This window comes from Leptonychotes weddellii, chromosome 4 (genome assembly GCF_054177405.1).
Source record: "Leptonychotes weddellii isolate Sample4059 chromosome 4, ASM5417740v2, whole genome shotgun sequence".
NCBI classification, from domain to species: domain Eukaryota; kingdom Metazoa; phylum Chordata; class Mammalia; order Carnivora; family Phocidae; genus Leptonychotes; species Leptonychotes weddellii.
This window is the reverse complement of record NC_138372.1, coordinates 140775865-140801688: the sequence shown is the minus strand read 5'-3', so window position 1 is coordinate 140801688 and position 25824 is coordinate 140775865. Positions and strand designations below refer to the sequence as shown.

Below are 25824 nucleotides of genomic sequence, written 5' to 3'. Positions count from 1 at the left end.
TTGGCCATTTGAGTTTATATTTCCTGTAAGTTTTTAGTAGACATTCTATCAGATTGAAGAAGTTTCTTTCTAATTCATGATTTGAATTTCTGTTGAATTCTATAAAATTTTTAATTCATTATGAAGAAATGAACATATTTTTTCTCCTTTTATCTGTAAATGTCTAAGATGACATTTATAGAATTTTATAAAACTATTGGATTTGATTTGCTGTTTTATGTAGCTTTTTCTGTCATTTATATTTAAGAGTGAAATTGGACTATGAATTTCCTGTTTTAGAATGGATTTGTAGATTTTTGGTATAAAAGTTATGTTTTCCTCATAAATGAGCTTGGAAATATTCTTATTTTATGTATATTATGCAAGAGCTTTATTAAGTTGAAATAATATGTTAAGATTAAATATGAACTACTTGAAAAGAATGTCTGAGTCTAGTGTTTTCTCTGTAAATCAAAGATTTATTTCAACTTTTAACATATTAATATTTGTAGTTACAGGAATTCAGTTAGCTATTTTTTTCTGTTATTTTTCCATTTAATTCATTAGTTTGAATTTCTTAAAATTGTTCATTTTTTTAAAAAAGATTTTATTTATTTTTTGACAGAGAGAGAGACAGCGAGAGAGGGAACACAAGCAGGGGGAGTGGGAGAGGAAGAAGCAGGCTTCCCAGGACCCTGGGATCATGACCTGAGCCGAAGGCAGATGCTTAACGACTGAGCCACCCAGGTACCCCTTAAAATTGTTTATGATTGGAATCAGACTGGCATTCTTTTGTCTCCTTCCACTCAGTATAATTATTCTGAGATTTATCCATGTTGTCAATGTATATCAATAGTTCATTCTTTTTTTGCTAAATAATATTCTCTATTATGGTTGTACCACAGTTTATCTATTACCCAGTTGAAGGGCATTGGATTATCTGATTATTACAAATCAAGTTACAATGAACATTCATATGTAAGTTGTTTTATGGGCATATATTTACACTTTTCTTTGGTAAAGACTTAGCAGTGAGATGACTGAATTATATGGCAGGGGTATATCTAACTTTTTAGGAAAAACTTCCAAAGTGTTTTCCAAAGAGGCTATCACATTTTACATTCCCACTAAAAGTATATGAAAATTTCAGTAAATTCCCATCCTCACCAATACTTTGTTTCATAGTTTTTTTTTTCATTTTAACCATCTTAATAGGGTCTGAAGGCATCTCATTTACATTTACCTAAAGACTAATGTTGAATATCTTTTCATGTGTCTATTTTTTTTAAAAAGATTTTATTTATTTATTTGACAGAGAGAGACACAGCGAGAGAGGGAACACAAGCAGGGGGAGCAGCAGGGAGAGGGAGAAGCAGGCTTCCTGCTGAGCAGGGAGCCCAATGCGGGGCTCGAACCCAGGACCCTGGGATCATGACCTGAGCCAAAGGTAGACGCTTAATGACTGAGCCACCCAGGCGCCCCTTCATATGTCTATTTTTAATCTCTAAATATTTTTAATGGTCTTTCAAATCTTATGTCCATTTTTTATTGTTATGTTCTGTTATTCATGAGTTTTAACATACACAACTAATGAATCATTGAACACTACATCAAAAACTAATGATGTACTCTATGGTGGCTAACTGAACATAATTAAAAAAAGAAAATAATTATATATTTCATCTCTGCAAAAAAAACCCAGTTATCTCTATATTTTGTACACAAGTCTTTTATTACATATGTGATTTGCAAATATTTCTTCTGAACTGTGGCTTGGTTTTTCATTATCTTAACAGTGTCCTTTAAAGAAAAAAAAGATTTTATTTTGAGAGGGTCCAATTTAATCAATGCACATGACTTTCATGCCCCAAGAAATTTTTGCCTAACCAAAGGTGATAAAGTTTTCTCCTAGGAGTTTTATAATTTTAGGGTTTACATTGATCCATTTTGAGTTAACTTTTGCATATGGTATAAATAGAAGTATCTTTTTTTGTTGTTGTTGTTAAAAGGACTATCTTTAGGGCGCCTGGGTGGCTCAGTTGGTTAAGCGACTGCCTTCGGCTCAGGTCATGATCCTGGAGTCCTGGGATCGAGTCCCACATCGGGCTCCCTGCTCAGCAGGGAGTCTGCTTCTCCCTCTGACCCTCCCCTCTCTCATGCTCTCTCTATCTCATTCTCTCTCTCAAATAAATAAATAAAATCTTTAAAAATCTTTACACCACTGAATTGCCTTTTCAGCTTTGTTGAAAATCAATTATCCATATATGTGTCGGTTTATATCTGCATTCTATATACTGTTCTTTTAAAGCATTTTCCTGTTTTTTAAAAGATCTATTTATTTATTTTAGAGAGAGAGAGAGAATGAATAGGAGGGGCAGAGGGGGAGGGAAAGAGAATCTCAAGCAGACTCCACCCTGAGCACAGAGCCTAACACGGGGCTGGATCTCAAGAACCTGAGATCATGACCTGAGCTGAAACCAAGAGTCAGATGCTTAACTGACTGCACGACCCAGGCACCCCTTCGTTTGTCTATTTTTATCACAATGTCTCATTTATTACAGCTTTATAGTAAGTTCTGAAATCAACTATTGTTAAGGCTTCCAACTTTGATCTTTCATCAAAGTTGTTTTTAGCAATTCTGGGTACTAAATATTTTCAGTTAAGTTCTAGAGTCAGTTTGTCAATTTACACAAAAATGCCTGTTGAGATTTTTTTAACTGAATTGAGTCTGTAGATCAAATTGGGGAAAATTAACATAATATCGGTTCTTCTGACGCACGAATGCAGTATTTCTCTTCATTAATTTGTCTTTTAAAATTCATTTTTACAGTGTTCTATAATTTTTAGTTTAGAGATCCTTTACATTTGTCAAATTTACTCCTAAATATTTCATATTTTTGACATATTTAAAAGGCATTGTATACTAAATTTCAATTTTCAATTGTTCATTGCAGGTACATATAAATACAATTGTATCCAACAAGCTCATAAACTCACTTCTTAATTATAATAGCTTTTGTGTAGATTCCATCTGACTTTCTATATAGATGAAGATGTTGTATTCAAATACAGACCATACTACTTCTTCTTTTTCAATTTGGGTGCATTTTCTTTCTTTTTCTTTCCTTATGTACCAGCTAGAACCACCAGTACAATTCTGAATAGAAGTAGGGAGAATAGACAACCTTTTCTTTTTTCTTTTTTTTTTTTTTTTTAGACAACCTTTTCTTGTTCTGATCTTAGGAAGAAAGATTTCGGTCTTTTATCACTAAGTGTGATTCAGCTGTAGATTTTGATAAATGCCTTTTACCTATTTTTTGAGAAAGCTCCTTTCTATTCTACTTTGCTTAGAGTTTCTTCTTCTTTTCTTTTCTTTTTTTTTTTTAACAGAAATGGATGTTTGATTTTCTCAAATGCTTTTTCTGAATCTCTTGAGATAATGATTTTGGGTTTTTTAAATATGATGAATAACATTAATTTTCATATGTTAAACATTGAATTCTGAGATGAACACCACTTGGTCATGCTACATTATCCTTTTTATGTATTGTGGTATTCAATTTGCTAAATTTTTCTTTTGCTAAATCTTCTAAAATTAAATTTGCTAAACTTGCCATAATTTCTATAAGGTCTAGAGATTTCATTCTTTTAGTATTTTGGTCAGGTATTGGTATCATGGTAATGTTTCTCTCATAAAATGAGTTGGGGAGTTTTCCCAAACATACATTTTTCTGGAAGAGCTTTTGTAGAACTGGTATTATATTGTCCTTAAATGTTTGGTACACCTCATTGGTTAAGTCATCTGGTCCTTGACCTTTCTTTGTGGGAAAGTTTTTAACCATAGATACAGGGCTATTCAAGTTATTTCTTTTTGAGCGAGCACTGAGTTTCTGTCTTTCAAAGAAATTTTCTATTTTTCTAAGCTGTCAAATGTATTGACATAATGTTATTCATAACTTTTCCTTATTATCCCTTTAATGTTTGTAGATCTGTAGCAACATTAGCTATTTTCTCATATTGGTAATTTCTGTCTTTTTTTGCTCATCATTCTGCCTAAAAGTTGAACAATTTTATTGATCTCATAGAGTCAACCTTTGGTTTCATTAACTTTTTTTATTGCTTTTTGGTTTTTATTTCATTGATATCTGTTCTGATTTTTACTATTCCCTTTCTTCTATATAACTTGAGTTTAATTTGTTCTCTCTCTTTTTATATTTTATTAAGGTGAAAAGAGGTCATTGATTTGAGATTTTGTTTTTGTAATATAAATATCTGGTGCTATAAATTTCCCATCTCTCTTCTGCTGTAGTTGCACCCCATGAATTTGGTATGTTGTGTTTTCATTTCATTCAGTTCAAAATATATTTTATTTTCCCTTTGAGTTCTCCTTTGACTCATGGTTATTTAGAAGTGTGTTAGTTTCTAAATACTTGAAGATTATCTGGAGATATTTCTATTACTGATTTCTAATTTAATTCTATTATGGTCAGATAATATACTTTGTATGATTTGAATACTTTTAAATTTATTGAGACATTTTTTGGCCAGAATATTATCTATCTTAGTAGGTTCTCTGAATGCACTTGAAAAGAATGTGTATTCTGATGTTGTTATGTGGAATGTTCTATAAACATTAATTAGGTTAAGTTAGTTGAAATTATTGATCCTCTCCAGGATTACTGTTTCTGTCTACTTATTCTATGAATTACTAGGAAAAGAGCATTAAAATCTGACTATAACTGAGGTTTTATCTATTTCTTCTGTAGTTTCTTCACTGTATTTTAAAAATTGAGGTATAATTTATATAATATAAATTTAATTGGCTTTAGGTATACTATCCAGTAATTTTTAGTAAATTTTAAGAGTTGTGTAATCATCACCACAATCTACATTTAGAGCATTTCCATCATCCCCTCAAAATTGCTCATACTCATTCTCACTCATTCCCCATTTCTACCCCCAGCCAGACAACTACTAATCTAATCTCTGCTCTATAGATTTGCCTTTTCTGTACATGTTATATGATTGGAATCATAAAACATGTGGCCTTTCCTATCTGGCACCTTTTATTTAGCATAATATTTTTTATGTTAAACCATGTGGTGGTATGTATTAATACTTTGTTATGTATAGCAATCCACTGTATGGATACCACATTTTATTTATCCATTCACTAACTGATGGATATTTGAATTATTTCCACTTTTTGGCCATTATGAATAATGCTGGTGTAAACATTCATGTGCAACTCTTTGAGTGGACATTCATTTTCATTTCACTTGGGTGTACATCTAAGAGTGAGTTGCTGTGTCATATGGTAAATTTATTTTAACTTTTTAACAAACCACCAAACTGTTTTCCAAAGGGCTACACTATTTCACATTTTCATCAGCAAATATATGAGGATTCCATTTTCTCAAAATCCTTGCCAAAAATTGTTAGTCTTTTTTTATTGCACTCATTTTAGTAAATGTAAAGTGATATCTCATTGTTATAATTTTCATTTCACTAATAACTAATGATACTGGGAGTATTTTCATGTGCTTATTTACTATCCATATATCTTCAGTGAAATGACTATTCAAATATTTTGCCTTTTGATTGCATTATTTGTCTCCTCATTATTGACTTTTAAGATTTCTTGAGCATTCTGGATGCAAGTCCTTTTTAAAATATGTGCTTTGCAAATATTTTGTCCAAGTCTGTGGCTTATCTTTTACCTTCTTAATGGTGTCTTTGAATCACATTTTACATTTTATGAAGTCCAATTTATCACTTCATTCTTTTATTGATAATGCTTTTCCTTTTGTCTTGAAGAAACCTCTGCCTAACCCAAGGTAATGACAATTTTCTCCTATATTTTCTTCTAAGAGTTTTGTAGTTTTAGCTCTTACAGTTAAGTTTATGATCCACTTTAAGTCAGGTTTTGTGGATGGTGTGAGATAGAGTCTAAGTTAATCTTTTTGCATGTGGATAGTCAAGTGTTCAAGTATTAATAGTTAAGAAACAATTTTCCCCATGAATTACCATGGCACCTGTGTTGTAAATCAACTGACCATAAATATAAGGGTTTATTTCTGAATTCTGACTTAGATTCCATTATGCCAGTACCCCAATGTTGTGATTACCATAGTGTTGTAGTAAGTTTAAAATCAGGAAGTCTTCCAAATTTGTTTCTTTTTGGCCATTCTGGATCTTGTGCATTTCCATATAAGTTTTAAGGTCAGTTTATTAATTACAGCAAAAATATTGCTTAGATTTTGTTAGGGATTGTACTGAATCTATAGACAAATCTGGGGGAGAACTGCCATCCTAATAATATTGAGTCTTCCAATCCATTAATTTGGAATATCTCTTCATTTACTTAGATGTTCCTTTAATTTTCTTGAGCAATATTTTGTGATTTATTTAGTATTCAAGTTTGTACTTATTTTATGAAATTTATTCATAAGTATTTTAAAAATTTTGATACTATGGGTATGAAAATATTTCTTAATTTCCTTTTTCAAAATGTTAGTGGCTAGTATATAAAATATAATTGATTTTGTATATTGTTCATATATGTATATATATGTTCACCTTGAGACCTTGCTGACATTGTTTATTAGTCCTAATAGTTTTTTGTTGAGTCTTTAGAATTTTCTACATGTAGAAGAATCATGTCTGTGAATAAAGATAGTTTTACTTCTTTCTTTCCATTTTGAATGACTTTTATTTATTTTCCTTGACTGACTGCTCTAACTAGAATCCCCAGTGCACCATTGAATAAAAATAGTAAGAGCAAATATACTTGCCTAGTTCCCAGTTAAGGAGAAAGCATTCAGTCTTCTATAATTAAAAATGATGTCAGCAGTAGGTTTTTTAAAGTCCTCTTTATCAGGTTGAGGAAGTTCCCTTCTATTCCTACTTTGTTGATAGTTTTTGTTGTGAAGTGGTGTTGGCTATTGTCATAGCCTTTTCTCCATTACATGATCATGTGATTTTATCTTTTTATCTATTACGATGTTGAATTACATTTGTTTTTAATTAGTAAACAAATATTGCATTAGGGATAAATCCCTTTTAGTTAATAATCATCTTTACATTGTTAAATTTGATTTACTAATATTTTGTTCAGGATTTCTGTGTTTACATTCATGAGATATTGGTCTGCAGTTCTGTTGTTATAATGTTTGTCTCCCTTTGGTATTGGAATAATACTGGCCTCATAGAATGAATTGGAGAGTATTTCCTTCTCTTTTTTTCCCTCAAAGAATGTAAGAAAGACTGGTATTTCCTTTTACATATTTGATAGAATTCATCAGTGAAGCCACTAAGCCTAGGCTTTTCTTTTTACTAATTCAGCTTCTTTACATCATTATAGGTTTATTCAGGTTTCTTATTTTTTCTGGATCAGTTTCTTTAATTTGTGGTGTTCTAGAAATTTGTCCACTTCTGTGTTGTTTAATTTCATGGCATAAAGGTGTTCATTGTATTCCCAAGTGATTCCCCAAAATATTCCCAAAGTAATCCTTTTAACTTGTTCAATTGGTAGTGATTTCCTATGCATTACTGGTTTTAGTAATATGTGCCTTTTCTCTTGGTCAAACTAGTTGTTTGTTAATTTTGTTGAGCTTTTCAAAGCACCATAGTTGGATCTTGTTTTTTTCTTTTATAAAATCCAGTCTAACAATCTCTCTTTAAATTTTTACCCATATAATTTGAAGCTCTATTATTACGTGCTTAAATGTTTAGGATTGATATGTCCTCTTGATCAATTTACCTTTTTATTATTACAAAATAACCTCCATCCTTGGTAATACTCTTTGCTCTAAAGTCTTATTTGTCTAATATTAATATGGGTACTTCATAATTCTTTAAATTAGTGTTAGTAGGGTATAATTCCATCCTTTTAAGCTAAAACTCTTTGTGTTTTTATATTTAAAGTGGGTTTCTTATAGGCAATATTTGGCTCGCTTTGCCTTCTTAAAAATCCAATTTGACAATCTCTGCCTTTTAATTGCAGTATTTTGACTATTTACATTTAATGTGATTGATTTGGTTAGTTTACATCTATCAACTTGCTGTTTATTTTCTACTTGTCCCATTTGTTCTTTGTTCCATTTTCCCCACTTTCTGTATTCTTTTGGATGAAATGGATACTTTCATGGTTCTATTTTATCTTTTCTGTTTGTGGTTTATTATAACCCTTTGTTTTGTGGTTTTTGGGCTCAGAGCATATATATTTATCTTATTATAATCTACTTTCAAGTGATATCATACTTATTCTCATATAGTACAGTATAAAAACATAATCAGGGCGCCTGGGTGGCTCTGCCGTTAAGCATATGCCTTCGCCTGAGGTCATGATCTCGGGGTCCTGGGATCGAGCCCCACATTGGACTCCCTGCTCAGCTGGAAGTCTGCTTCTCCCTCTCCCACTCTCCCTGCTTGTGTTCCCTCTCTCTCGCTGTGTCTCTCTCTGTTAAATAAATAAAATCTTTAAGAAAAAATTATAATCATACATTTCTATTTTCCTCTCCTAACCTTCCTGTTGCTATTGTCATATATTTTACTTTTATGTATGTTGCAAACCTTATACTACATTGCTATGTGTTTTAACAGTCAATTATATTTAAAGGTATTTAAACAAGAATAAACCTTACATATTTACCCGTTTGGTTATCATTTCTTGTGTTCCTTATTCCTTTATATACATCTATATTCTATATTTCCACCTGGTATCATTATTCTTCTGCCTGAGGGACTTCCTTTAATATTTGTTGTAGTGCATATCTTCTGGTGATGAGTTCTTTTAGCAGTTGTATGTTTGAAAAAAATCATTATTTCACCTTCATTTTTAAAAGAAATACGAATGGGTCTGGACTGATATCTTTTTCTCTGAGTACTTCACGGTTTCCAATGAAAAATCTGCAGTCTATTTTATTTCTCAGTTATGTATTGAGACTTTTTTCCTCCAGATGCTTTATACTTTTTTATTTATTATTGGTTTTTTAAAAATTTAATTATGAGTTATCTTCATATATTCTTATTCATATTTCTTATATTTAGAGTTGATTGAGCTTCCTGGATATGTGGGTTTGTAGTTTTCATCAAATTTGGACAATTTTCAGCCATTAGGTCTTCAAATATTTGCCTCTCCTCTCCTGCATGACTTAAATTACTTGTATATTAGGCAGCTTCAAGTTGTCCATTGCTCACGATACTGTTATTCTTTTTTTAATTCTCTTTTTTTACTTGTGCTTCATTTTGGGTAGTCTTTATTGCTGTCTCTCTAAGTTCACAAATTTTTCTCTACAATGTTTATTGTTGTTAATCCCATTCAGTGTATTTTTATTTTAGATAGTGTAGTTTTCATTTACAAATGTTTCATTTGGATCCATTTATATCTTTTGTGTCTTAACATTTTGAACATAAGTAGCTTTAACTGTTTAATATCTTTGTCTACTAATTATAACATCTGTACCAGTTCTTGTTTAGTTTTGATTGATTTAAATATTTTTTATGGGTCTTTTTTTTTTCTCTTTTGTATGGCTGGTAATTTTTTATTAGAGGCCAGCTATTGTGAATTTTCCCTTGTTATGTGTTAGATATTTCTTTTTTTTTTAATGTTTTTTTTTTTTTAAAGATTTCATTTATTTGACAGAGAGAGACACAGCGAGAGAGGGAACACAAGCAGGGGGAGTGGGAGAGGGAGAAGCAGGCTACCCCGCGGAGCAGGGAGCCCGATGTGGGGCTGGATCCCAGGACCCTGGGATCATGACCTGGGCTGAAGGCAGACGCTTAACGACCTAGCCACCCAGGCGCCCCTATGTGTTAGATATTTCTGTATTTCTATAACTATTCTTGAGCTTTTTCTACATGTAGTTGTGTACTTAGAAACATTTTGAGCCTTTCAGTTCTTGCTTTTAAGATTTTTTTTTTTAGGTAGATACAGTGTCAGTCTAGGGCCAAATATTCTTCACTACTGAGGCCAGAGACTTCTGTGAACTCAACCCAACGTCCTTTGAAATCTGTTGTTATCCAGCCTCATGGGGAAAAAAAAACAAAAACAAAAACCAAAAAACAGGCACTATTCTCAGGCATTATTACTTTTATACCTTTTGGGTGGTCCTTTCTCAAGGCTTGGGTAGATTCCTCCATTCATGCACTGATCAATACTCAGCTGAACACTTGAGAGGGACCCTCTGAAGTTCTTTGGAGTTCTCTCTCTGGATAGTTCTCTCCTCTTCAGTAGAGTTCAGTGAACTCTAGATACTGTTGTCTCCCCAAACTCTTAGTTCCATCACCTTACCTCAGGGAGTCCATAGGCTCCATCTGCTTTTTCTCCCCCTATGCTCTGTGTAGGATATTCTCTTAAAGTGGCAGGCTAAGGCAATTTTAGGATTCAACTCATTTGTCTTCCTACTCTTAATAATTACTGTCCTCAGTTGCCTGATATCCAGTGTTATTAAATCAATTAACTTATATATTTGTCCATTTTTGTTGTCTGAGGTAGGAAGTCCGGTCCCTTCTATTTCATCCTGGTTGTAAGTGGTAGCCTTCCTCAGTAGATCTGAAACTTTTGTGTGGCATTCCTGAAGCTTTTTATAATTATTTCCTAAACTTATTCAAGAAGATAATTTTTAAAAATATAAAAGTTCATTAGACTAAATATATGTAAAATACTTTCATATTAAAAGTATTAAAACTAAAGTAAGTCCCAGTGACCAGTTATAAAATTTCACATTAGTTTAAAATATCTTGATATACTCTGTGCATGTGTGAATTTAAAACTTATAATACATTAGAGTAATACAAGTAAATCTATTCAGATTTCCTTAGAAGATATGACAGAATAGCTAAAATGATGGAAACTACAGCAAACATCATAGTTTTAATTGTATTTTAATTCAACATACTTAGAATTTTTAACACTACCCCTCCATAAGTAAAAAACATTAAAAATTGTATCCATATAAATTCAAGTTTTATGAAACAATGCACACAGTAACACAGAATATATTGAACCATAATTCATTGATGAAATAGTACCATACTATAAGAGACAATATTAGACACACTGAAATCATAAATCACTATATTTCAACAAATGGCTTTTAATACCAAAATAATAAAGATGTAAGCATGGAAATGCTGGAAAAGTACTAAAGGCAGAAAAAGGAAGATACTAACATTTTGTTTAGGAATTTAACATATGCACAATAACCAGACAAAGCACAAAACAACAAAACCAACTAAACTGTGCATATGAATACATGCATTAAACATTGTGCATGCTAAAATTTACCTGAATTATATGAACATAAGGCTTTATCTGGAAAAAAAACGTTAAAATAATGTCAAAAATATATTTAAAAATCTTTATATGTAATAGGGATATTGAAATCTAATCTCCACTTTACAGTACAGACTGTATTTTAACATTTTTGTTATAAAATAAAAAGGGCATACTAATTTGGAATAAAATAAGATAGAAAGACACATCATATCTGAATTAGTAAAAAATCCAAGTTATGCTAGCAGACACTTTGATTAAATGAAATAATTACAGGCTCAGAGAAGGTACATAAAATAAAAAATTAATAATAGACCTGCCTTGCATATTAATGGCATCAATTTTATTTAATAACACATGGTTATATAACAAACCAAGAAATGTAAGAGGTATTGGCTACACACAGAAATTTAGCATGCAATAAGCATCTAATGAGCTTAAATTGAAGGAATCTTAGAAAACATTACTAATTTTGGAATCCTTGATTTTGAAAAAGTGTATTTTAAAATTGATTTCTTTTGGAGAAGGAACAATTTGAAAATTTACAGGGAACAAGTTATTTTGATATTCTCACTTGGTAAAAATGAATATAGAGAAAGAGAAATTGTCACAAGGAAGTTAGCAGAATACAAATTAGATTTTTTTCTATGTATAAATATTTACAAAGTTTTAAAAGGTAGGAAAATATTAATAAATTGTTTTCACATTGAAAGATAAGTAAGTTATCATGTGAATGTCATTAGAAATTTAAGGGAATGTATAACCATCATGCCATAAAAATACCAGAGAAGTGTAATTATGCCCTAATACCTGAAAAAATGTAAATATTTATCCTGACACATCTAAGTCATTAGCCCAAAGATAATAAGTCACAGGAAAATAAAATAATAGATTCGAAGGTTATCACAGAAGCTTAGTTTCTAATGTTCAACTAAAAGATTTAAAATTTGAATGAAATTATTCTGAACTTTATTTAACAAATAGAGAAATAGCATATTTGACAATATTTTACATGATTGATTTTTCTGATTAATAATCTACACAGTGGTGGAATTATATAAAGTATTTTGAGGAAAAAAATAACTACTCTAACCACTGCATAGGAATTTCTGTGGTCAGAGTATAATTGTAGAAATTAAGAAAAAAACTGTAGAGTTGAATAATTTTATAAGTATTGTAACATTTATCTGGGACATATGTTCATAAACTAAAGAAAAATCGCATCAACTAGCTTAAATGAGAACTTTAAAAAATCAACATAAAGTTTCAGGTTTGACCAACCAACACTTACCATCACTTCACTTACCAGGTTACCAAGTTACCTTCCACCATTTTCATTTAAAATAGATTTAATATATTTACCATATATTTCTAAAACCTATTGATACTCTTTTTTGAGTTTCCTTTCATTGTTTTCATATACAGCTTGTTTAAATACTCACTGGGTGTTATAGGCAACTAATAAATTGTTGAACACTACATCAAAAACTAATGATGTACTATATCCTGGCTAATTTAACATAACATAAAAAAATAATTTAAAAAAGCAGTTGGATAAATTACTATTAAAAAAACAAATAAAAATAAAAATAAAGTGATTAATTTTCCGATGTAAAAAAAAATAAATACTCATGTATATTTTTCTAGTCCTTTAACATTTTGACTTTTTGCATTTAAATTTTGTTAAATCTAAAATTAATTTTGATATACTATATAAGGCAGTGGTATGCTGGTAAATGTTTAACAACTATCCATCTGGTGAAGAAAAAGCCCTGATTTGTGATATTTGTCAATTTCCATCATGTAAATACTCCCAGATAGCCAATTCAAGCTACTAACGTCAATGACTGTGAAGAGAAGAAATATGCACAACTGGTTCTATCAGAAATAGAAATATGCACAACTGGTTCTATCAGAAAAAATATTATTAACCATACTGAAGTTAAAATGTAATAGTAGAAGAATGCCTAGGTAAAGCCACAAACATAAACTGAAAATGGGAAGACTGAAGATGCTTTCAGATGTCAAAAACTCTTATATCACAAAGAAAAAGAAAACTCTGAGAGTAATAATAATGAAGAATCTCAACATCCAAAAAACAAAGACAATGAAAATAACAAAAGAAGACAGTGTTTCTAAGCAAGAAAAAAAAGCAGAATAAAAGTAATATAAAGAAAAAGAATTTGGAACTTGTATAATCAACAGAGCACACATGTATATAACTGATAGTACAAAACTGTCTTATGAAGAGGTGATCACAAGGTATGCAGCAAAAGTTATAGGAAAAAGTAATAGAAATGTGTTACACAGTTAATAAATAAAATTATCATGTTACTTTAAAAACTGAATTGCTATAGTGTATATAATTTAAATTGTAATACCAATGAGTTGTTATATAAATATTTCCTTAAGTGAAAACACTGAACATAATTGTAAATCTAAGTAAATGTCTATATTGAAATCGTATTTTACATGCTGAAACAATTAACATTTTTACCAGTTTTATAATTCTTCATACATATCTTTGTATAATGTTAAATACTTTTTATTAAAATATTTAGGATGATGATATTCATATTCATATTGATTTACCCACATATGCATATTAATGCTAATATAACATATCCAAACCCTAGAATTTCAAATGGATAAATATTTAGTAAAGCAAATATTTCTGTTGTGGTCTTTTTACTTTATGTCACTCTACTGTTTAGGTGTTCTGATTTTTTAAAAGATTTTATTTTTAAGTAATCTCTACATCCAATGTGGGGCTCCAGTTTAGAACCTTGATATCAAGAGTTGCATGCTCCACTGACTGAGCCAGCCAGGTGCCCCTACTGTTTATGTTTTTTAGTAGTAACTCTGAATGGTGGAACTTCATTCTTGGCAACAATGTTCCCACATGTAACAGTGTGTCTTCAATAAAACTGAATGTATGTCCCATATTGATATTACAGTATATATAATGGTTTTCTTTTTTAAGAACATCAGGATAAAAGTATTATTTCATGTCCTTTTTACATCTTGAATGATCTGGACATTGTGTTTTAATGACAGGTTTAACTCATTAAGTTTATTATCTCTTTTTCCTATTTGAAAGATATTATTTGAAGATTTTCTGCAAAGCACACTGTTGTTAACCTGATCCCCAAAGTGGCTTTTTGAAAATCACTTGTATCACTACGTCAATTTTAAAGTCAGAGGGTAGTCCCATATGGTTTTCCTTTTTATCACTGTCTAATATGCCCTTAGGAAAAGGACATAAAGTGAAATAATCAGTCCCACTACCAAGAAGTATAAGACTTAATTCAGCAGTGCAGATTTTTACTGCCAGAATTTAGAACAAGACATATTAATGAGTTTCAGATTAATAGTCAAAGGATTACACTATTTCTTAAAACTGTAAGAAAAGGATCACTATAATTTAGGATAAAAGACATTAACTAAACTTCTCAAACTGTAGCTCTTTCTCTACAGATCTTGTTAAATACCTAATATTTTAAAAAGAAATAAGAGAATGAATATGGGTGTTCTCTTTCAAGGGTATAGTTCCTTTGTCTTTTTAAAATTATAGTTTCTATTCATTATTAAAAATTCACAATTTATAAGAAGTTTTTAAATTGGAAAAAAGGTATCAATATTTCAAGCTATTAAAGCTTACATTTTTATTACAGGGATTTTAATAATAAATATTTTAAAAAGTCCCAAATATATGTATTTATATTTATTATATATAATACACTTATATATAACATAACTTTCCTATAGCATATATATAATATTTTTTAAACAATGTACATATTTTGGCACAAGCTGTGCTGCTGAAAAATACTGAAAGAGATTTTTATGAGGGGAGATAGGGAATTATTTACTTATTGTGACATTTACCAATTGGAAACCATTATGGTCATTGTCTAATTAAAGAACTTATAATCTAAATGCAAGCAAAAACATTTCCCTCCTAATTTTTTCCATTGCAGTTCTCTACTTTCCCTAACATTTTCCTAATATAAATGTCATTTAACTTTCTCCAATTTCAAAATACATGAGATTTCATTTATAAGCAAGGTAGGCATTTGTTTATATGGTATAATGAAAGGAAACTCCTCCCCTTAAAACATTTTTTTTTCCAGGTTGCAACACATCAAGGAGAGGGAATACATCACGTTAAGACATTATTGTACTACTTCTTTCAGACTTCTACCCTCAAATTATATTTTAAAATGATAAATTTCATAATCCGTAGCCTGGCACTCAATGCTTTCTACATATAAGTCTCATACTATTTAGATTTTATGTCTTTACCCTAGCATACTTAACAATTTACTTTTCTCACCTCCATTTACTGAAATCTTATTATTCTTTTAAGCCCTAGCTAAAATGCTTATCACAGCTTGCATTATTCTCTAATAACTCCACATAAGCTTACAATTTTAATTTTACAACTCTCCTTTCTATATATAATAAAAAATTATACAAATTCCAAGATTATGGTATGATCATGTACTGAGATATAAATTATGGCTTATTATCCTTATATTTCCCCTTATACATTTTAAAGAGGTGACAAGCTTGTTTGTGTTTCTTTTAATTAGGGAAATTAATGTTTCAGGTTGAATAGCAAAGTGACATATAGCACTTTACTTTCCATACTCTAGGCTTATTAATGAGATTTTGCTAGAGGAGAGAAATGAGAGAGGAGTGTAGAGTGGGCAGAGAAAGAAGGAAGGCACTGCTAAAGGTCAATATTTCTCAGAATTAGTAAGGAGACAATGGTGAGAGAGCTTTGTGAATAATAGGGAACCAGGCTCTAGGACCTCTCTGGAGTCCAGTGATATTTTAGGATTCTGGGATGGTAGCTCCATGATCAAGCTGGATGCTAAACACCAAAGAACCAGCATTAGTAAAAACTTCTATGCATAGACCTAGTTTCAAGTAGCCATTGTGTATTAGACAAATCAGCAAAGTTCTAGAAGGATTTAAAATTAATGGGTCTTTTCTGAATATTTTCCTTTTTTTTTAGGGCTTCCTGGAACCTCCATTAAGAGGTGGGAGTAGGTAAGGAGAAGGAATATTGATATTTGACCGGGAACAGAGAAACCTAAGTAAGATTAAATATAATTTTTGAAAAAAATGTGTATTTTACATGCAAGTTTGTGAATAAGTTTATTGCTACCTAAATATAATGTATCTTTGGATCAATCACAAGTACCATAACGAGTAACTAAATATTTGTAGATATAAATAAAATAATGTGAATTTCAAAAGAAAGCAAGAAAGAAGAAAAAAGGACAAATCAAAAATAACCAACATTGTGTAAAATATTAAGGAAAATTTATAAGAAATTACATTAAATGTAAATGTATGAATTACCCCAATAAAAAATAACTCTTGTCATAACGGATTTAAGAAGATGAACTTTACATTGTTTTCAAAAGACAAACCTTAAATATAAGGACACAAAGAAGTGGAAGGTAAAAGGATTGAGAGAAATACACCACACCAAAAAATGTTAACCAAAGAAAAGCAGCTACAGCATTATTAACATTAGGCAAAGAGGGTCTTAAGAAAAAAGCATGCCTAGGGGCGCCTGGGTGGCTCAGTTGGTTAAGCGACTGCCTTTGGCTCAGGTCATGATCCTGGAGTCCCGGGATCGAGTCCCACATTAGGCTCCCTGCTCAGTGGGGGTCTGCTTCTCCCTCTGACCCTCTCCCCTCTCGTGCTCTCTGTCTCTCATTCTCTCTCTCAAATAAATAAATAAAATCTTTAAAAAAAAAAAAAAAGAAAAAGAAAAAAGCATGCCTAGATATAAAAAGACATGTTATGTAACGATAAAATTATCAGTCTATTAGAAGAAGTATAACAATTTAGTTTGTTAATGTATTTTAGTTTTTTACATCTTGAATGATCTGGACATTGTGTTTTAATGACAGGTTTAACTCATTAAGTTTATTATCTCTTTTTTCTATTTGAAAGATATTATTTGAAGATTTTCTGCAAAGCACACTGTTGTTAACCTGATAATAAAGTTGTATATGCCCAATAACATAACTTCAAAATCCATTAAGCAAATAGTGACAAAATTAAAAGGAGAAACTCCACAATCATACATTGAAATGGTAACAACTTTCAATAACTGATGGAATACTCAGATCAGAAAAAAAAAAAAGCAAACCCAGATTTGAACAACAAAACTGATAAACCTGAATAACTTGTAGAACATGTACAGAACTGTGACAAAATAAACATTCTTTTCAAGAACATTGGCCAAAATTGGTTACATGAAGCACCAGAAAGAAAATTAGTAATTTTAAGGATTCCAAATGATTCAAAGTATATATACTCTTACAAGAGGAGAAATATGCCAGACATCAAAAAATAAATAAATAAATAAATAAACAAACAAACGTTTGGAAACTTAATAATACACTCCTAAATAACTGATAGGTAAATGAAAGCACCACAGTAAAAAATTATGTAAGTATTTTCTGAAGAAATGAGGAGAAACAAACAAACTACATCTAAGAAAAGTAAAGGAGGGATATAATAAGAATAAAAATTAGTGGAAAAGAAAAACAAATACAACCTAGAAAATAAACAAAACAGGTTTTTTGTTTGAAAGACTAATATAAGTCTGACCAAGAAAAACAGGAAAGGAAAAAGAAGGAGCAAATTACCAACACTGGGGAAAAGAGGACATCCCTACACATCCAATGGACATTAACTAGATAACAAGATATTATTATGAGTATTTTAATGTAAATAATTTTTTAATTAGGAGAAATGTACAAATTCCAAGAAAAATCCAACTTAACAATGCTGACACAAGTCACAAATTTTGAAAAGTTCTAAATTTAGCAGAGAAATTGAAATTATAATTTAAAGCTTACACACTAAGAAACTGTCAACCTTGACGACTTAAATGGTGAATACTTCTAAAAATTTAAAGAAATAATACCAATAATGGAGAAATTCTTTCAAATAGAAAATAATGGTATACTTCCAAACACTTTTTATGAGGCCAGCACAACACTGAAATCAAAACTTGACAGAGATTATTACAAGAAAGGGAAATAAGACATCTAAAAGAAAAAGAAGAAACATTTCCTAGTACTTTTTTGAAGCCAGTATAGCATTGATAACAAAAGCTAATAAAAGACAATCTTTCTTTCTCATGAATATAGAGGCAAAAATTCTAAACATAGTATCAGCAAATTGAAACGTGGGATAGATAAAATGACAATGCATCGTGAGCTACCTGAATTTATCACAGGAGTGCTAGATTAACATTTGAAAATCAAAGTAATATACCACATTAATAGAATAAAAGAGAAATATCATATGCTTATACACATATATGCAGAAAAAATTGATACAATTCAATATCCACCCAGGATTAAAAACTTTCATCAAACTAGGAATAAAATAGAACTTCCTGAATCTCAGTGTAGTGTAAAAATCTTACACTAATTACAGAAAAATATCAACTATAATTGAGAAATATTTAAAGATTTTCCTAAGGAATGGGGAACAAAACATGGATGGCAATTTCTACTCAACAATACCCTCAGCATTTTATGATAAGACCTTGCCAAAACATTAAGTAAGAAAAAGAAAAGCAAGGTATAACAATTTGAAAGAAGAGAAATTGTCATTATTCACAGGTAACATAATATTGTACATCAAAACTCAAAATAATGTATGGAAATGTTATTAGGATTTGTTGAATAATAATAAATAACTTTTATTTCTGAATACCAACATCAATTTGAATCAAATTCCTAGATACCGATATAGTAAAGATTTGAAACCTATTAAAATATTACTTAGAGATATATCAGATTCATGGAGTGGAATATTCCTCACTCCCTGGAGAGACTTCAGTTCTCCCCAAACTGATGAATGTAATTTGAATCAAAATTCCAGAAGGGTATTTATGAAAAATGATCATTTGATACTCAATTTGTTTATTAAGTGCAAAAAAATTAAGAATATTAAAAATGATCTTAAAGAAGAACAAAGCTGGGTTAGTTACACTTCCAGATACCACAATTTATTACAGAGCTACAGTAATTAAGACACTTTGGTATTGGCACAAGAATAGAAAAGTTGCCTAACTGAAAGGGATAGACTTCAAAAAGTAACCCACATGCACATGGCTTTTTTAATAAATGTACTGGATCAAGTGGACATCCAGAGGGTTAAGAATGAATTTGATCCCTGCCTCACACAATATACAAAACTCAATTCCAAATGAGTTGTAGATTTAACAAGCAGAGTAAAGCACTATTCTAGAAGAAAACATATAAAAATATCACTATGACCTTGAAGAAGATAAAGATATTTTTATACAGATCACAACAACACACTAACACTAAAGAAAAAAATTGAAAACTAAAATACATTTAACATAAAAAATTTGTTGATTAAAAGATCCCATTAAAGAATGGAAAGGCAAGTCATAAAGTAAAATATATTTGCAATACATTTATGCTATAAAGAATTCAAATTTATAATTTCAAAAAAAACCCTCATAAAGCAATAAGAAAAGACAGAACCCAAATGAAAAATGAGCTAAAAATTTGACTAGGCTCTTCATAAAAGAGAATATCTAAACGGTTTATTAACCTATGAAAAAGTCATTAAAGAAATGCAAATTAAAGCCACAATGAGGTAACACCAAACATCCATGTGAATGGGTAAGTGAAAATAAAAATTCCAAAAACAAGTAATGATGTGGAGAAACTCAAACCCTCAACACTACCATAGGAAGTACAAATTGGTACAGTTTTTTACTGTAGGAAGTAAAATGGGTACAGTTTGAGAAACTGTTTAATAGTATCTACTGCAGTTGAATATATGCATAGCCTATTACCCATCTATTCTATTATCAGGTATATTCAAAGCAAAAATGAACACATATGATTACAAAAAGGTATGTATGAGAAAGTTCATAGCAGCACTATTAGGAATGGCCAAAATCTGAAAGCAAACTATTAGTCAACTGCAAAATGCATAAATTCTTGTATACTTAAAGAAAGGAATTGTGTATAGCAATGAAAGTAAGTTAACTGCAATTATTTGCAACAATATTGATAAATCTCACAAACATATTAGTATGAAAAAAAAGCCAGATGTGAAAGAATAATCTATTTTGCAATTCCAATTCTATAAAATTCAGATGTGTGTGTGTGTGAGTATTCCATTTACATGAAGTTAAAAATAAGCAAAACTATTTTATGGTGTTTGACATCAGGTTAGCTGTTACCTTGGCAGGAGGAATACTTACTAGAAGAGAGCAAGAGGGAGGCTGGTGATGTTCTATTTCTTGATGTGGGTGCTACTTACATGTTGCTGTTACTTTGTGAAAATTCACTTGGGGGCATATTTATGATTTATACACATTTCTGTATAGATGCTATACTTCAGTAAAAAGTTTACTAAAAACGTAGAGTTCTGCTTCTGTGAATGACAGAGTAACTTATATTGGACTAACTCCCCTGCCAGTAATAATTACAAATTCTGGACAAATATTTTAATAAAAAACTGTTTAAAGACATCAGACAACAAACAAATGCAGGCAGAAATTGGTGATATGACCCTTGAAATAAGAAAAGTGCATATTGAAACAGCTTTTCTGCTAAGGGCCTTAACAATTTGGTGCCCTGCAGAGGAGGTATAGCCCAAGAAAAAAGTTTCATTCTTACATGGCTGAAGAGCCAGAGGTCAGAATTCAGAGTTGTCAGAGCAGCTAGAATTTTAATGAAAATCCTGAAAAAGAGGGAGCCAGAAAAGAGGAGACACAAAATTTACACACAACAGCCCCCTAAATCCTTCCCTAAATTGTAAACTGCAGTAGGAAAAACAAGAAGAAAGCCACAGCTGAAAAGCTAAAAGAGATGCAAGGAGATTTCAGCAACTTCTTGATGCACAGGACACAGAGTCTGGAGTTAAGTCCAGTGATGTGATAGGATTTTGGCCAATATCTTGAACTTTGCTTGGAAAGTTCACACATTAGGAATGAGAACCACAAACCAGACTAAGGACTATGCCTTAGAACTATGGAAGAACACTTAATATATGCTCCATAGGTTTTAGGTGATCCTTCAATAATTTCACTGTGTGCCAAAATAAAAACCAACCTTTTTCCAAATCCAGAGTCTCTAAAATGTATGAAACTCAATGTCCAGTATTCAATAAAAATTATTATATATATAAAACAAGTAGAATGTGGTCCAGAATCAAAGGGAAAACCAGAAATATAAGTAGACCCACAGAAGACTAAGATATTGGAGTTAGCAGACTTTAAAATAAGTATTATAAATATATGAGAGAATTCACAGGATTACACACACACACACATGCATTACATATAAGTAAATATATTATAGATACTGCACATACATATGTATGTATGTATGTATATATGTAATGCTATGGATTTTTCATATTTACATATGTGATCCTGTAAATTATTTAATATATTTACACACATACACATCATATATGTATATAATATTATACACACAGGGATATAATAAAAGAAAGGGAATTTTAGGAAGGATATAGGAAGTTCTAAGAAAACCAAATGTAAATCTTAAAATGAAAAATATATTTTTGCTAAAACAATTCATAGTATGGATTTCAAGGTAATTGGACTCTGTAGAAGAAAATACCAGTAACTTGAAGACAGATGAGTAAAAATAATCAAAACTGAGTAAGAGAGGAAAAAAAGATTAGAAAATAAACAGAACTCAACAACCTGTAGAACAATGTTAAGAGGTCTTTATATATGTACTGCAGTCCAAGAAAGAGATAAATAAGAGAATGGGGTAGAAAATTAGAATACTGGCCAAAAATCATCCCAAATAGTTGAAATCTTGAGAAACTTAAATGATTAAATCACATCTCTTGTATCGTACACCTCTCACAACCATCATATTGATTTTGTCCCAATAATTTATTTCCATTCACTTTTCTAAAGACTTGTGGTTATGAGACTGTATAAAAATATAGTAGATATGGTGTTATCTATTTTAAAAAGTGAAAAGGTAATAATGTTACATTTTGCTAAATAAAGAATTAACATTTGAGATGTCAAAGAGATGAATCTGATTAAAATGGGACTAGGAAAAGAATAAAGGATCAAAAAAGAAAACTCTTTTTCATCTGTATAGTTCAATTTGTGATGAGAATGGTGAATAAGATACCAAGCAACAAACAAATTTGTAAATGACTTCTGTCATGTTAAAAAGGAAAATACTTCACTTAAGACACTATGCAACTTTAACTGAATGACAGTAAAGAATATATAAAAATAAAAACTTAAACATCAAAATACACCTTCAAAAACAATTTCTTTATGTGTCAGGACAGTAATGAATAGTTTCTTACCAATGAGTCAAAATAAAATTATGTGAATATGTGAGACATCTTACCATCTAAAAAAGCAATCTCACTTCTCTATTGATAAATTTTAGTTATTTGAACATATGGTTCCAATCTTGCTTACATCTTTTTAAAAATGCTTAATCAATCACTCTTTGAAATATGCACGGTCCCATCATTTGGTAATGTCTAAATAATATCTGGGATAGGACTGGTAAATGTAGACTGAAGTTAAAAATTGTAGAAAATACTACTTTCATATTAAAATTTTAATTTCTCATAACCTAATTTCTTTCAGACATAAGCAATGAGCAAGTGGCCCTTTCTAGAGATGTTTTAATACATAGAACCCTCTTATTTTGCCACATACAGAAATACTGGTGTAAGAAGAAGCCATCTATTTCAAATACTTTCACTAATTCCTTTACTAGGGAAACCATTCAAACCTTATAATCAAGGTTGCCTGGACTTCTATCTCAAAAAGAATTAAGAAAATATTAAAGTTAGCTATAAGATATATGAAATAATTATTATTAGAGTGGTTTTTAAAATATTTCCTTACATGTTTAAAATTATAAATTACAAATTTCCATGGAAATGAAGTACTTTTTTGAATCATTTGAATCTACAAATTTAAAATAGGAAATCATGAGCAGAGAAAACAGAATTCCAACAATACCAGTAAATACCCATATATATTCAATAAGCTCATAGCCTCAGCTCATGGCCTCAGAGATTGAATTACCAACATATTCTATTATGCAGATGTAGAGAATAAATGAGGGATTATTATATATTTTTGATGATAACTGTTCATGCATATGTTCCATCAAATATGTTAATAACCATGATTTTTTACCAAATAAGACATACTTATAAATAAATGCAATATTTACTCTCTCCATGAAAAAAAAAACCTTGAAGGAGGTCATTCTTATGAATGAATTTTTAAAGTAATTAATGTTTATTTATACATGTCTTAACTTGACAAAGAACCCTCTTATTTTGCCACATACAGAAATACTGGTGTAAGAAGAAGCCATCTATTTCAAATACTTTCACTAATTCCTTTACTGGGGAAACCATTCAAACCTTATAATCAAGGTTGCCTGGACTTCTATCTCAAAAAGAATTAAGAAAATATTAAATGCTCAACATTGATGAACAATATATCCTATGTCTTTAACTTTCTAACTATTTCTAAGTGTTATTTCCTAATCTTCATTTCCTTTATGCATATGTACATATTTTTACTTATCTTCAGTCCTACACATTGCTAATAAATTATGATTACATTTTAGATGTAAAACACCAATTTTTCCCATATGTTCAAATATTGAAAATCTATTTATTAGAGGTTAGTTGGTAGGTAGTGACAAGACTGAATGGTGCAACATGAAACCATATTACCCATGAATGAATTTAATACTATTAATGATTAAGTAGCAGAGGAGCCATTTGGGGGATGATTAAATATTAAAAGCTACAAACTCGACTAAGTCAAATTAATTGCATGAAAATCTATGATACATGTAGCTAACTAGAAAGAACTCTATTCTCATTGTTCTTCACATACACTATTCTTAATTCACTGGGGAGGAAAAAAGTAATGAAAATTGTTGGTAGATTTAAGAGTTTCAGATATTAAAAGTCATCAAAACTAGTTATTATAATAGCAACTAGAATAAGTATTAGCATTAGCTATAAGAATTAGTACAAATTGATGTACATTAGTAAACTTAAGCTATAAACTTAAGCTATAAGAATTAGTACAAATTGATTTACATTAGTAAACTTCATGTTCTAACCCATGATCCTACATTGTGATTTAGAGAGAATGACTTAGTAGATTACAGTGACCCGAAAGAATAGACACTAAATGAGTCTACATAAAATTCATAGTAGTGTAATTACTACAACAAAAAATGATGTTAAGGCCAATGCAAATAACGGTGGGTAAATGTTTACTCTGTGGAGAAGCTGAAAAAAGTGAGTGCTGTAAAATTAGTGTTTAAATAACACCACCCAAGTATAAAAGACTGTAGCTAGTGAAAATAAAATTCTAGTCATCAGAGACATTATTTTAAAAAGGAGTGAAGGTAATTCTCTAGGCTTTCCTATGACTAAATATCCCATAAGACCTATCCTTTGCTCTAATTCTCTATTCATCAAATAGCCTTCTGATATATAATTTAGTCCTCTATTCAGCAGGGAGATTGTGATCCATGTAGACAACAGTCATTTGTTATGTTGCCAAATATATTTCCCATGATTGATAAATGACATGGCTTTTGTGCTTATAAATTTACACTTCTGCAATTTGTTTAATGTCAATCAATTCTCCATTACTTCACAAAAAAAATGTTGCTAAGCCTGGAACGTGCTGACTCCATGAAGATAAAATTATCCCATGAACGCTACACAAAGAAGCGAACAGACAACCCCCCCCCCCTTTATAATAGACACATCAAGAAAACAAATTAGATTCGCAGGAACAACAAACCAATAATGCCACTTTTCAGTCTAGAAAATATTTCCAAGTTTCTTTTAATATTCTCTGAATTGATCAAATTCTACTTGATACTTTGGACTATGTATAATTCAGGGTAAAATGCAAACACTGATGATGATAATAATAACAACAACAATAATCACATCAGTTTATATTCCTGAGAATATTTAACTTTTATAACCACCCTTAATGTAGGTATTATTTCCTGAGGAAATAATGAGGAAAGTGAATCATAGAGAGAAAACCTACTTGAAGTCATATGGCTCTTAAGTGAGAGAATCAAATTCTAAACCCATGTTTGTTTGACTAATGCTCATGGTCATGGTTTCAACCACTATGCTATACTTGCCATCCTCCATATTTATAAAATACTTGGCATAATGAAGATGGAAATCATAATTTCAGATATGTATAGCTACATGACCAAATTTTACTATAGCTGCTTTCTCATTCTGACATAAGTTTCCAATAGCCAAAATTAAAACATAACTGTGTTTCATTTGGGGTCATACTGTGATAAATGAATGCTATAAATATAACCTCATTTTAGTGTATCAATTTAAAACCATCAATAGCTATGAAAACATTAATAGATGCTTGTTAATACCCATAATGGGATCTTCAAATTCTATGACATATATATCGTTTAACATAATTCAATAAAGGT

At 30.5% G+C, this 25824-nt stretch overlaps 1 protein-coding gene across 42 annotated transcripts in view; it reads right to left on the bottom strand.

The window, feature by feature from the left end:
* RIMS2 (regulating synaptic membrane exocytosis 2) overlaps positions 1–25824 on the bottom strand; it is a 577313-nt gene that overhangs the window by 240606 nt on the left and 310883 nt on the right. For 12 of the 42 annotated variants that reach the window (XM_081816358.1, XM_081816367.1, XM_081816360.1 and 9 more), the window contains one exon: positions 11270–11296. The exons of the other annotated variants lie outside the window; for them this stretch is intronic. In XM_081816358.1, the coding sequence (XP_081672484.1) occupies positions 11270–11296 (27 nt within the window). The remainder of the gene's footprint in view (positions 1–11269; positions 11297–25824) is intronic. 42 annotated transcript variants of the gene reach the window in all.